This window comes from Ixodes scapularis, unplaced genomic scaffold, assembly GCF_016920785.2.
Source record: "Ixodes scapularis isolate PalLabHiFi unplaced genomic scaffold, ASM1692078v2 PGA_scaffold6__148_contigs__length_123643588, whole genome shotgun sequence".
NCBI classification, from domain to species: Eukaryota; Metazoa; Arthropoda; class Arachnida; order Ixodida; family Ixodidae; genus Ixodes; species Ixodes scapularis.
In genome coordinates, this window is record NW_024609881.1 from 10,483,475 (window position 1) to 10,496,671 (window position 13,197).

Below are 13,197 nucleotides of genomic sequence, written 5' to 3' on the forward strand. Positions count from 1 at the left end.
GTGCTGGGTCCATTACTTTTTCTCATATAATGACCTACCCACTTGCATTTCACCTTTAGTCAGTTCTTTTGCTGACGACTGTGTCATCTACCATAACATCTTTTCTAACACCGATCGCCAAGCTCTCCAATCAAACCTGGACAAGATAACTACGTGGTGTTCTTTGTGGCTAATGACCCTCAACCGTAATAAAACAAAACATATCATTTACCAAATGCTCTACTCAGATTCCAACCTCTTACCTTCTGAAAAAAAATACTGTTGCTCACTTCTACATATAAAAATGTGGGTGTCCACTTTCAGTCCGATTTATCCTAGCACTACCAGATTGATCTCGCTTCCGCTAACCGTTCCCTAGGATTCATAAAGTGCAATCTTAAACAAGCACCCGCTCATTTACGAAAACTTGCTTATATGACTTTAATCTGCCCCAAAATTGAATATGCTTCTGCCATATGGGATCCTTAGCGAGCCTACATTATAAGTAACATAGAGTCCCTGGAAAACCGTGCTGCTCGTTTTCTGTTTCAACTACTCGCCATATTCCAGTGTCACCGCATTAAAAATCAGGCTGAGTTGCAAGACCTATCATGCCGCCGTAAACATGCCTGTCATTATTTCACAAGCTCTAATACCATGCATCGCTTCACGACAATTTTTTTCAAATGCCCCCAATTATCCTTTCACGTCATGATCATTCATTCAAAGTGACGCGCATCACATGCCGCTCATTTAGTTATGCACGATCATTCATACCACGAACCATAATCGACTGGAACAACCTACCGGCTCACATTGCAACTGAACTAGATTTCTCAAACTCCCAAGAACTCGTGCAGTTGTACTAATACTTAGCATTCTTATTTATTCCTTGTTGTTATATTGCCTTGTATGCCTTTTGTTTTTCTTTGTGTGTAGAGTAATATGTTTGCTCCTCCCCCCCTATGAAACACCCTTCTACAGAGGGCCTTTAGGGGTATTTTGAATAAACAAATTTTTGACCACTGAATTGTTTACATAGTCGTTCTGTTGTCGAGAAATCCTGAGACTGACTGCCGGCTCATGTTCGTGCTGTTAGCGAGATTTTCACAACCCTGTTTTCGGTTTTGTGCTTATTAAAGTGTTCATGCATTCTTTGGATTGGTGTTAAAGTATGTTACATTGTGCAATTCACCCTTTATTTTGGTGTGATGTGCAAAGGCTATCAATTATATACACAAATTTATGAAACTGTTAGAAATAGTATTTTCGAGAAAAGTCCCAATAGACATATACAAAGCTCTAAGAATTGACTACCTGCACGCAAGAACACAAAGCCTTAAAGGGATACTGAACCAAAATTTTGAGCTCACTAAACAAGGCCGGGCAGATAGGCGGGAAGCTGCAAAACCAAAAAATATCACTCATACAGCGATATATATAACGGATTGCCATATTTTTTGGAAAAGAAGTGCGCGATTGAATTCGGCCGACGAGACAAGGCACGTCACGATCCCCATTCTCTCTCCTCGCTACGTCCCGTCAAGCTGGTGAACCGAAGCGAGGAGGAGAGAAGCGAGGCCGCTTCTCCTCATTCTCAAATTCTCCCGGAGGACAGTTACGTCAAAGAACTCGCTTGATCACGCCCTTCTTTTCCAAAAGTATGGCCATCTGTTTGAGATATCGATGCAGTAGTGATGTTTTGGGGTTCGTAGCGTCCCGTTCAACACTTCTGCAGCCTTACTTTGCGAAATCCAGATTTCGGTTCAGTATCCCTTTAACGTAAGTAAAATTTTGCTTTCTCGGGTACTCAATTTCACATATTTAATATGCATAAACTCGCTTGTACCACTGTATTATTCGACAACAGTTTAAGTAGTGCAGTAAAGAAAACGTGAACATTAAACAATGACAAATCAAGTCATTATCATCCTTCGCTTGTAGCACGACATTGAAAATTTTCCAATCCCATCTCGCTCCACACTGACTCATCAAAAGATAAAGGCAAGTACTTGGATTGCCCCTGCGTGCAAGATTCCGTGATCGGCCAATGATTAAAACTCAAGAGAGTTGCGAATACCCAAATAACATACTACGTCGGTCAAACAAAATTAAAATCTCAGTCTATGATTTCTTGTGACACAAGTGTTACATCGGGGCTCAGAGAGCAAACTGAACTGACAGCGACAACGTGCAGACGACAGCGTGGACACGGAACGGGCTGATCGCGCTGCTGACGACAGCGCCACTCGCGGCATCATCACGCAGCAGGACGGCTTTGCCTCCTCCGATAGTCACACCTTCTCCTTTTAGTCACAATAGTTAGTTGAGTGAGGAAAAGTGGCAAATCCCGTGCACTGACATCCGGAGTCCCGAGTGAAAGATCGCGAAAGAGAGCGACGTAACATGAGAGAAAGAAAGCAATGTTGACAGCTGAAGGACAGTCGCAATGGTAATCACGAAGATCTGGTTTAGTTTTGCGTTGACGAGGCCGTACACCTGCGCGCTATGCAAAAAGCTTCGAAAGGAACGCGAATATCTTTCCACCGGTAAGTATGTGGATTGTTGAAGTTCATTAAACTGCTCTGATGATAATTATAATCGTAAAATCGAAGGCAGTTGGTAACCATGTGTGGGACGCCGAAGGTCTGCCCCCATGCCCCGCCGCTAACGGCAGCCAGAATGCATGGGAAAATGGCGGACCTTTTTTTCTAGAGTTAGTATGCATAATCTTTATGACCATGGTGCGGGGGTCGCGGCACGTGGTGCCACCTGCCTTCAATTTCCAAAATAGCTTTAAAACGTTGACGTCAGTTTTCATTTCTCAGGGAGAAAGCAGTTGTGAACTTGATAGTAAGTGCGACATAGGCTGAAGTATAATGGTAGGTATAGGAAGGTTCTGGGGGTTGGGTGAGGGAACTGTGGGCCGGATCACAGCCATCCGACGGCTGGCCGAGGCCTGGCGCTCGCAGCAGATATGCTTTATTCAGCGTGAAAATTATTATTCCTCATTCGCTTTGCATGCTTGGTTTGTGAAAAAGAATAAGTTTCATCCTATCTCACACTCGTGAAAAAGTCTAGCTTCTTTAATTTTTTGTTTGTTTTGGTGTTATGGTTTTTGCTTTGGTGCCTTACACACGAGCATTAAGAACGCCGAGTTTGAGTAAGATGTAAAATATATGATGCTTTCCTCTCCACTTTAGTGTCAAAGCTCTTTATAATTTTTCCGACAGCTGTACGTTTTCAAGACCTTTAAACGCCTATCTTTTTTTATTTCTGGCGTTAATACATCTTTTTTTGTACAGCCTAAATGAATGAGAGTGAGGTTTTCTTGACTTCTGAATTCTCAACTAAAATTAAAGAGCAGGAAGTGTCTGAATTGATTTTGTCTAGTGAGCATAAGATAAATGGAGCAACATCAACTGCTGTCTTTTCTGAACGCGCACACATTGTTGAAGTACGCCGTAAGACATAAAGCACGTGCTGGAGGCTGGACATTGAAAAGAAACGCACTGACTTTCTCACTTTTCCAGTGATCCTACATGTCTTTCTCGCCTTCAGCAAATCCACGGATGGCCAAACACCTCTCAACTCGGCACAAATTGCAAACGAACGAGACTGTTATTAGAATTTGTACATGCATCTGTTGTCATTTTCCACATGCTCCAAACCATATATTAGCTGCAGTGTTTCTAGAGCTATAGGAAAATGAGCAAGAAGCACTGCAACTTGTACGACGACATCCAATTTATAAATCCCGGCAAAGCGAGACAACTACTGGCCCCAGGAACAAGTGCCTGGTGCCACAAAATATTGCAGTCACGCAAGTGCTAGGTAGTGACGGTTGAAAAGAAGCAAGTGTCGGTTAACAATACGCAATTAGGAAGGTGCCTGTGCTGAGGAGTATCAGCCCAATAAAATCAGTCCAAAGTTCTCCTACAGTCCCAAGTCTCTTTTTCACACGATTTGGGAGTGCAGTGCAAGGCCTTCACATGCATCAAACATCCACACTTAAAACATGATGTATAAACCTGCTAGAGGGCAGGAACTGGGATACTGTCAGAACCAACACCAGAAGCCACCACTCTTTTAACTGCTACAGTGAGACCCCACCTTCAAGCAGGATGGCAAAATGGGAACTTTCTAAAGAGCTACTCTGCCCATAGCAGATTTGCTTCAGCTAACATACGCAATGGAAGAAAAAAAAGCTAACACTGTCAACCTTTATATTAGGAACAGTAACAGAGAAGTCTGGTTACATATTTATCATCTGCAGATTTCATTCAAAACAAACAAATATAAAAACAAAAAATAGATGCAATAAAGATTTCCTTCTAAATTCCCTACACAATACAAAAATAAACATACATTGAACAACGATTCAAAAGATCCTGTAACCAAAGCCAATCCACTGCTGAGTTAGTATTCTTTGAGACTTTGCTTCACTGATCCCCCTCATTCTATTAAAAATATAAGAATGTAAGCCATTAAAGAAACAACTCTCCTGTGTTACACAAAACAAAAAGCAAAAGGAATTTTCCAGCAAACAATGACACCTACGGTCAGAAAATTCTGATGCAAACAGCCAGGCAACACAGAAACAAATGCCAGGAACATGAACACGGAACAAGACAATACTGGAAGCTATAAAACACAAGACAAAGTGATATCTAAAAACAGGTGTCATTTAAATACCTGACTGAGATGCGAATGCGAAAACACTTTGAGTAAGAGCATGTTAGTCCAGTTCCAAACTATCCACAGGTTTCGTCAGTGCAGTACCGAAGGGGCATTACAGTGTATTCAAAATGGGAACAGTGCCAATACATTCGAAAAACCTGCTGGGCAGTGTGAGGGGCATTCAACTAGCAGTCTCCCAAATGGTAGCTCAACTTAAAGGTCAACTGAAAGGCACTCTGCAAATGTGCATCTGGTTCTGGCAGATAAACTCATATTCTGAGCAAAGTTTTGGGGGCACAGTTTCAACTTGTATGGTTTTTAAACACAATGTGTTTGACAATGATTAATCAGATTGATACTATGAGAAAAGGCTTTGGGGCACTGCTTGCACCTAAATGGCTTTTCACCAGTGTGTTCGATTATAGCCTTGCAGGTGGGAATTTCGAGCAAAGGCTTAGGGGCACTGCTTGCACTTAGATGGCTTTTTGCCAGTGTGCAGGAGAGTATGGTGTTGCAGCTGGGAATTTTGAGCAAAGGTTTTAGGGCACTGCTTGCGCTTAAATGGCTTTTCACCTATGTGGGTTAGAGTATGGAGTTGCAGTTGGTAATTCCTAGCAAAGGCTTTGGGGCACTGCTTGCATTTAAATGGCTTTTCACCAGTGTGTGTTTGATTATGACTTTTCAGATATGAATTTCGAGCAAAGGCTTTGGAACAGTGCTTGCACTTAAACGGCTTTTCACCAGTGTGCATTCGATTATGGCTTTGTAGATGGGAATTTTGAGCAAAGGCTTGGGAACACTGCTTGCACTTAAATGGCTTTTCACCAGTGTGTGTTCGATTATGGTTTTGAAGATGGGAATTTTGAGCAAAAGCTCGGGGGCACTGCTTGCACTTGAATGGCTTTTCACCAGTGTGGGTTCGATTATGATTTCTTAGAGCAGTATCTTGAGAAAAGGCTCGGGGGCACTGCTTGCACTTAAAAGGCTTTTCACCAGTGTGCGTTCGATTATGGCTTTGAAGATGGGAATTTTGAGCAAAGGCTTGGGGGCACTGCTTGCATTTAAATGGCTTTTCACCTGTGTGCATTAGAGCATGGCGTTTAAGATGGGAATTTCGAGCAAAGGTTTTGGGGCACTGCTCACACTTGAATGGCATTTCACCAGTGTGCATTCTATTATGGCTTTGCAGATCGGAATTTTGAGCAAAGGCTTGGGGACACTGCTTGCGCTTAAATGGCTTTTCACCTGTGTGCATTAGAGTATGGCGTTGTAGTTGAGAATTTCGAGCAAAGGCTTTAGGACACTGCTTGCACTTAAATGACTTGACACCAGTGTGTGTTCGATTGTGACAGGTCAGAAAAGAATTATGAGCAAACTCTTGAGGGCAAAGCTTGCACTTAAATGGCTTTTCACTGTTGTGCTTTTGAGTGCTGCCGAGCACACGGGTCTTAGAGCCAGACTTGGAAGGATGCTGGCACTTGGATTGTTGACCATGGGCAGCCAAGTGGCTCACAATTTCATGCTGATCTCTGGTGACATAGGTGCAGGAACAGCATCTGAACCAGATGTCCTCAGTGACTTTCAATCTGTAGCTTGACTCCCCCAACAACGTTGCACTATCCCCTGGAAGAAAAGACCATATGTATTGACACACAAAGAAAGCCCAACCAAGATAGCAACTTAGTTTGGGAAAGAGTAGTCATTAATGCAGTTTTGCCACAGCTGTGCAGTTTAATATTTTGCTGCACTTTGAAATTTAATTCACGCAAGCAGTCATATGCAACTGGCACCATTTCCTAATTTTGAACAGTGGAAATCCTAGAAAAAAGTAATACATTTTATCTTAATTTCTAAATTACACTTTACATATCTTCTCACATTCGGAAAGTTTTTCTGTTTTCTAAAAATGAACTTTTTGTGACAAGAAAATGTTTGTGGTGCAGTACCTCTGGATTTAGAATCTGGATGTGAATACTTTTGGGGGCTGGATACTTCATTATTCAGAGTGGAACAAAAGCAATATTTCTGGAGACTGTTAGATATGACGTTTTTAATTGGCCATGACTGATTATGCAGGTCAGATCAAAAGGTCTTCCTTGAAGTTATTAGTAAAAGAACTTCAACATGTGATGCAGTCTTGTCTCGTTAATATAGACGTCTCGCTATAGACACAATTTTAGGGGACCAAACCTTCCCTATAAAACTGCCTTGTGAATATTAAAACCCGACGTTAGACTATGGACAGCTAGTTTTGGCAACTAAATAAATACATCCAGGTTTGTCTCATTATTACAGACACAAGAGGGACCACTAATAAACAACAAGAAAGAGCTTACTTAAGACCTCGGGTTACAATGTTCACGGAAGGTTTCACAACTGTCTGCTGTAGGTTGTGCTTCCTTTGAAGGGCATAAAACTTTGACATCAAACAATGGTTCAATTTATCGGGGCTTTCCAGCCAAATGTGTATCCTTTCCTTCTCTCCTTGCGTTATGATGTTCTTCAGGTTTGTAATCTATGGCCGCTTTTCTAGCTTGTCGGGTCTCGTCTATGCTCATTTACAGGCAGTCACGTTTTGGAAGAAAATCAGTCCGGTAACTGTGGGCACACCTTGCTAAGGTGATAATTTCAGAGGGAGCACTTAACTAGCTCAGATCAGGACAGGATCAAGTCTTAAGAATAAACACATGCAGGGCTAAATTTGAAGATATAGATAAAATTTGCACTATGTGTAATGAGGGAAACAATTGGAACATGTGATTTATAACATGTAAGGACTAGTGCTGCCGTTCCCAAGCGTGACAGATGTACCGGGGGCCCTGAGTTTCGCTGGAGAGGATGGCAGTTTCAATTACAGTAGAGCAGATGCAAGAGATAGGCCAGTGATGGTGAAAATTATCTTGAGAAAACTGATTTAAGAACTAATTAGCACAGCTGGGGGATAGGAGAAAAATTGGGACTCCCTTTCTTGTGACTGTGGCCCAAAGTCTTAACTTTCTACTCCAGTTGGTTTGGTGTTGGAGCGACACCTACAGAAAATTGGCAACTCCCTCAACGAGGGAATGAGGTGGGGGGGTTCATGTTGGTTTTTTTACCCGATCCCTTAAGAGTCATCCCAGCAATAACCTCCACGGCCTGGTGATATTGAGAGAAATGCATTGGCTTAAAAGGGACAGAATCAAATTTTTTTGTTTTTACACTAAATGGCACAAGCCAACGCCCGTTATAAAGGGTACAGCCATCAATGTCCATCCTTCCATTCATCCACATTTTGACCAAACATTTAAACATGGTATTTTTATATAAATAGGTAAAGGCAAAACATCATAGGCCTAAAAGGAGAACTTCCAAATGGACCGCTTTGTGTATGTTTCGATGAGCAGGAATGAGCAGCATGTCTTGGAAGTTTTTCTTAATGGAGAATCAGAAAGGGTATGTTGAAACATTGATACATCATGGATCAATGAGTGTACCTAGATCAGGAGTCTCAAACACTTGGCCCGCCACTCGCTGGGACGCGACCCGCAGGCAACTCGCTGCAAGCCCCCAATCCCATGTCTCGAGAGGTAGAAATGATAAACGCCATACTTCATGTTGTCAATTCGGTCCCATTTGAAACATAGTTCAGGTGTTATAGTTTTATTTTGCCTTAGTTTAATTACTGCTTTCCAGCTTTTACCATATTAATCGCCTATATGGCAATCCCTCTACTATTCTCACCATCAGAAAATATCACCATTAAAACACAAGTATATTCGAAGATTGCCGCTACTGAGGAAAGCAGAACCTGCCGTGAAAATATATATATATACAGTTGAACCTCGATGTAACGAAGTCGGTAAAATTCGCAATTTACTTCGTTACATTGAAATTTCGCTAAATCGAAATTTAACTTTAGCATGCGAAAGAAAAAAAAAAAAATTCCGAAACATTTTACGGGTATGAAAACTCACCGAAAATGACATTTATTTAGGGGCAAAGTAGTCCGCGAGTTTTGCTTGCGCCTTGTCCGACAGTAGCAGCGGCGTCGGCGGCGTCATACGGCGTTCGAGCGCCCAGAGCGCTTGCACGGCATCTTGCTGCCCATGCGACGCCGTGTACCTCCTCAGTACGTCCATTGCGTCGAGCACTTCCCGAGTGCTCGTGATCTCGGCAGTTTCTTCAGGATGGCGTCCAAAACGTTTGCTTTCTCATCCAAAGAAAGAACTTTACGTTTCCTTATGGCAGCAAGCACGTAAGTGAACCGCCCGGTTAAAAAATAAAGCTGTTTAGTTTAGGCGGTGCCAATGTTTCCAACCTACACAGCACTCTTGACCGCACAGTTTACTTGCCCCCTTGCGCCCAGAGTGCGCTTGCGCCTTTGCTTTACATCATGCTCGCAAGACAATAATCGGTCTTTTCGGTCTTCTCCTAGATGGCACTGCCCGTGCGGTCACGCGGTCGCGCCATCACGTCGCTCCCCCGCTGAAGTTGGCTCCCGCGCTACCCGCGGTACAGTGGACTATGGTGATCAGTGAATGTCAGTGGTGATGCTGTTATGCCGTGTTAACTTTTTGCTCGGTATTTTCTGGCCAGCCTCGCGGAATCCGCTTTGCCGCATGCCTCGCCGGCGCTACCGGCGCCGCATCCTCGGGCAGCCTAGGAACGTTGGAAGGCCTGTCCCCGTGAAGTAACCTATCAAGCGCTCGCGTTTGCGCATATTTTTTCTTTAACCACAATTTTTTTGCGAAGTTGTTTTTTAGAGTTGATTTATTTATTGCCTTCTATGGCAATGGCGCTTCGTTATATTGAAATAGCAGCAAAATAGACTTCTTTATATAGGGACTAAAAATACATGGGGTCTATGGGCAAGAAATTATGAAAAATAAAATACTTCGTTAAATCGAGGATTTCGTTACATTGAAGTTTGTTATATCGAGGTTCGACTGTATATACAATTAAACCCGTTTATAACGAACAGCAGGAAATGCTATGATCAGTTCGATATAGCAAGCAGTTTGATATAGCAAAAAAACATTTAGAACGAACTTCCACGATGAGTTCGTTGTAAGGAGAGAGCCTCTTTCTTTCTCATCTCTTCCACCTTGTAACAGCACGCTAAAAAGATTTTTTTTGTGCAGTTTATTTTTTCTTAGCTTATCTCTCCTCAATCGCTTCTCCACGTGGGCAAACGCTTTGAGGTGAAAAGATTTTTATTTTTGCCTGTGTGCAGAGTGTATTTTTTAGCTTTCGCCCCCCACCCCCTTTTCTGAACCACTTCCCTTCGCTCAACTTTGTTCGCAACTTCAGCTTTTTAAATTTCCTTTCTTTCCGACTTCTTTTCTTGGGGAAGGGACAGGCTACAAGACGATTGTTTGTGTTTTTTTGGAAGCTTCCCGGGGGAAAGTTCGATATAGCCAAAATGTTGTTCGTTATAAAACATACTTTTTACATCCATTTTTACTTAAATTTTCCGCGAGTTCAATATCGAAAATAATTCGCTATACGTGGGTTCGTTCTAAATGGGTTTCACTGTATATATATTAGACCTATTAAGTTCACCTAATTTCGAATTGAAGTGCTCTATAAAAAATTCCAGCATGTTGGTGGGGCGGTGCCATTCTAACTTCTTATCACAACAGGTAAGGGCCAAAAGTAGTCCTATAAAGAAATTAAATTTAAAGATGTCACTGGCACAACTGAATTTACAAAAAGCAGAAAGCATGAGGTTCCTCCTTAATAAAAATCTCTCAGCCCTCCTCCCTTCCCTCCCTCCCCTTCCCCCTTTGCCTTACGTTTGCCATCAACTCTTCAAGGGTGGGTTATTGGGCGTCCACAAGAATGAGTATGAGACCCCTGACCTAGATCATATGAAGCCAAAAATTACTCAGTTCCCCGTTTGGCCTTTGCACCAAAAGTTGTCTCTACACGGCGATGCATTGGAAACCCGGCCATTTACATGGGAGACATTTAACAAAGTTGTAGCAAATTGATTGAGGCTTTTCTTATTATTTTATGAATGGAAAACGAGTGGCTGCACCAGCTCACGTCGCCGTCTCAACTGCCGTAGGCGTGCACAGAGTTCCGCGTCAGGGGGGCCCCGACTCACATGAAAGTGCCCCTTGCTCCCCAATGCCTCCAGGTTCTCATCCAAAAAATGTCCTTGCATTCCGCGGACATGCAATGACTGATTTATACATTATAAGTATCTGGCTATCTTGGAACTTTAGAAATCATCTTACAGCCTGCATGACTGTCATCATGCTATTTCCTTTTTTATGTGTTCACATTAAACGTGCATACTATCACAAACTGCTTAGCCAGAATTATCATTTTCCATAAATATAAACTTAGACCGCACTCCAAGCAATGTCCATTCTCTGGGGAATGGACTCACCGTGAGGGGAAAGAATGTGAAGGAGACTTATTCTTTGCACTCATACAGGAGCGCAAGAGGCGCTACTCTCAGTATTTTAAAATATCCTACTTGGATATCCGACAAAGACTGCAAGGGGCCATTAGTGGGGATTAACATATTCACATTTGATGAATACAATTTCCCAAAAAAAACTAGGATCCCACAAACAAAATTCAGTTTAATCCAACTGCCCAAAAGACGTGCAGTGGTTGAATAGCCTACCGTAATATCCCGAGTCATCGCCCCCCCCCCCCCCCACCCCCGTTTTGAGCGAAATATCGATTTCGTAAAAAGCACCGACTCAACGCCCGCCTGCCCCCCCCCCCCCCCCTTTCCGGGCAATCGATCTCGTAAAAAAAACACCGAGTCATCGCCCAGACCTAAAAAACGTCAATTCCGAGCCCCACAAATGGCAAACGGAAAGAAAAAAAGAAAAGAAAGGGCGCCCTCCTGCATTTTCATGACTCCAAAATCGGAGGATGCGTGTGCAGAAGAAACACAATAAAGATAAGAAAGCGAACCTATATTTATCTGGCAAACAAAAGCAGACACGTTCCCGATCCTTTCTCTCCTGCCCGCACCCCCCTCCGCCCCTTACCCTCCCGAAAAAGAAATAAATATAAAAGGCCAGAAGGTCCGTTTTCAATATACACCTTTCCAAAAAACACTCGACCCCAGGGGCAACAAACCGTTTGTGAGCCCAGTCACTGAGTTTGAGGCTAGACTCTCACCGGCGTCCCTCCTAACCCTAACCGAGTGGACTGTGATTTCAATAGGCGCAGCCTGCGTAGGTGCAGTTTCAAACGCTGCTGGCGGCTAAATTCTCGTCTTTTCCCGCTATATTTTGTGTTTCATGGTACATGTATGTCCCCGAGGACATTGAGAAAGCATTGTGCCGCATTTAAAAAAACAAAACAAGTAAAAAAAAAAATCTAAACTATTTTTGTTGGGTACACGTGCGACAGAACGAATGCGACTGGAATGAATAGTTCTAGTTATTTGTTTTTTTCTTGCGATAAGTTTTGACCGCACCGCGGGATTCGCCGCATGTGAAACGACAAAGGGCTTTGCTGTCAAAAATAAATTGCAACAGAAGAGGGCCGAACGGCATGCATTTTTCACGCTCACAAATAACGTGTTTACCGATGGACAGGACACGGACATACAATTGAGGAAGTGTTAACATTCGTACGTACCACACGATGCAGCGTTATCCGAAACGAATTTATTTGAGAAAGATCTCAAATAGCACAGTCACAGTCGACGACAGTCACATCTTGACGATCGGACGGAATCTGGGATGACTTCGTTTTGGGGCACGTCTTGGGGAGAGCTTCCTTTTTTCACAACCGCACCAAGGCAAAGAAACAAACGTGACTGACCCGTTTCTCACCCCAACCCGGACGACTGTTTTTGGAGATGGCTGAGGATTTTACGCGGATTATCTCTGGGAGGGGGGAGAACAATGTTCGCAAAATTGCGTCGAGGGTCGTTCGACGTCCTTCACGTCTTTCGTTTCCTGTGAATGTCGAGCAGAAAAGCTTGAATGGCAGGCACTTACCAGCCTTATTTCTCACAATCGAAGATAACACAGAAAGGGTACGCAGCACGCATAAAAAAAATTAAGTGGAAACTTTCAAGAGGGGCGAGAAAACGTCGAATGCAGAACCGCAAAAACGTAGGTAGAGAACCGCGCTGAGCAGGTCTTCACAGTCCCAGAGAGTGGCAGAAAATTTCTAGCTGATAGAGGGCGCGAGAGTCGCACCAACCGCATCAGCATCAGCAACATGGCGGCGGCCTAGAAGCGGTTTTTGGAAAGGTGTATAGCGCCTGGAGGCGCGGATCATAGGGTCAAAAAAGATCGTAGGAGGGAGAGAAAGAGATAACAGAATGCCGCTTTATGTTCTTTTTTCTGTTCATACCTGAAAGTCCGTTTTCACCGAAAAGACAAGTCAGGCCGCGAAACCGCAACTTAAATAGGACGCGGATCGGATGACTAACTCAATACTGCGAATACAAGTGGTTCAGAACAAAAAGCCTCGTTTGGATTCGATTTTCTTTCTCCGAAACCTGCTGCGGCCGACTTGGCATTCTTTGAGAACGTTGCGACCACTCCGCGCGAAGTCGGAGTACGTTTATAG

General features: G+C 43.2%; 1 protein-coding gene across 1 annotated transcript; it reads right to left on the reverse strand.

The window, feature by feature from the left end:
- Positions 1 to 5,113: 5,113 nt before the first annotated feature.
- LOC115320677 (zinc finger protein 525-like) lies at positions 5,114 to 6,452 on the reverse strand. Its single transcript, XM_042294563.1, has 4 exons — positions 6,377 to 6,452; positions 6,073 to 6,282; positions 5,821 to 5,904; positions 5,114 to 5,736 (listed from the first exon to the last, which is right to left on the reverse strand). The coding sequence occupies exons 1-4, from the start codon at positions 6,450 to 6,452 to the stop codon at positions 5,114 to 5,116; spliced, it is 993 nt and encodes a 330-aa protein (XP_042150497.1).
- Between the last annotated feature and the right edge of the window lie 6,745 nt (positions 6,453 to 13,197).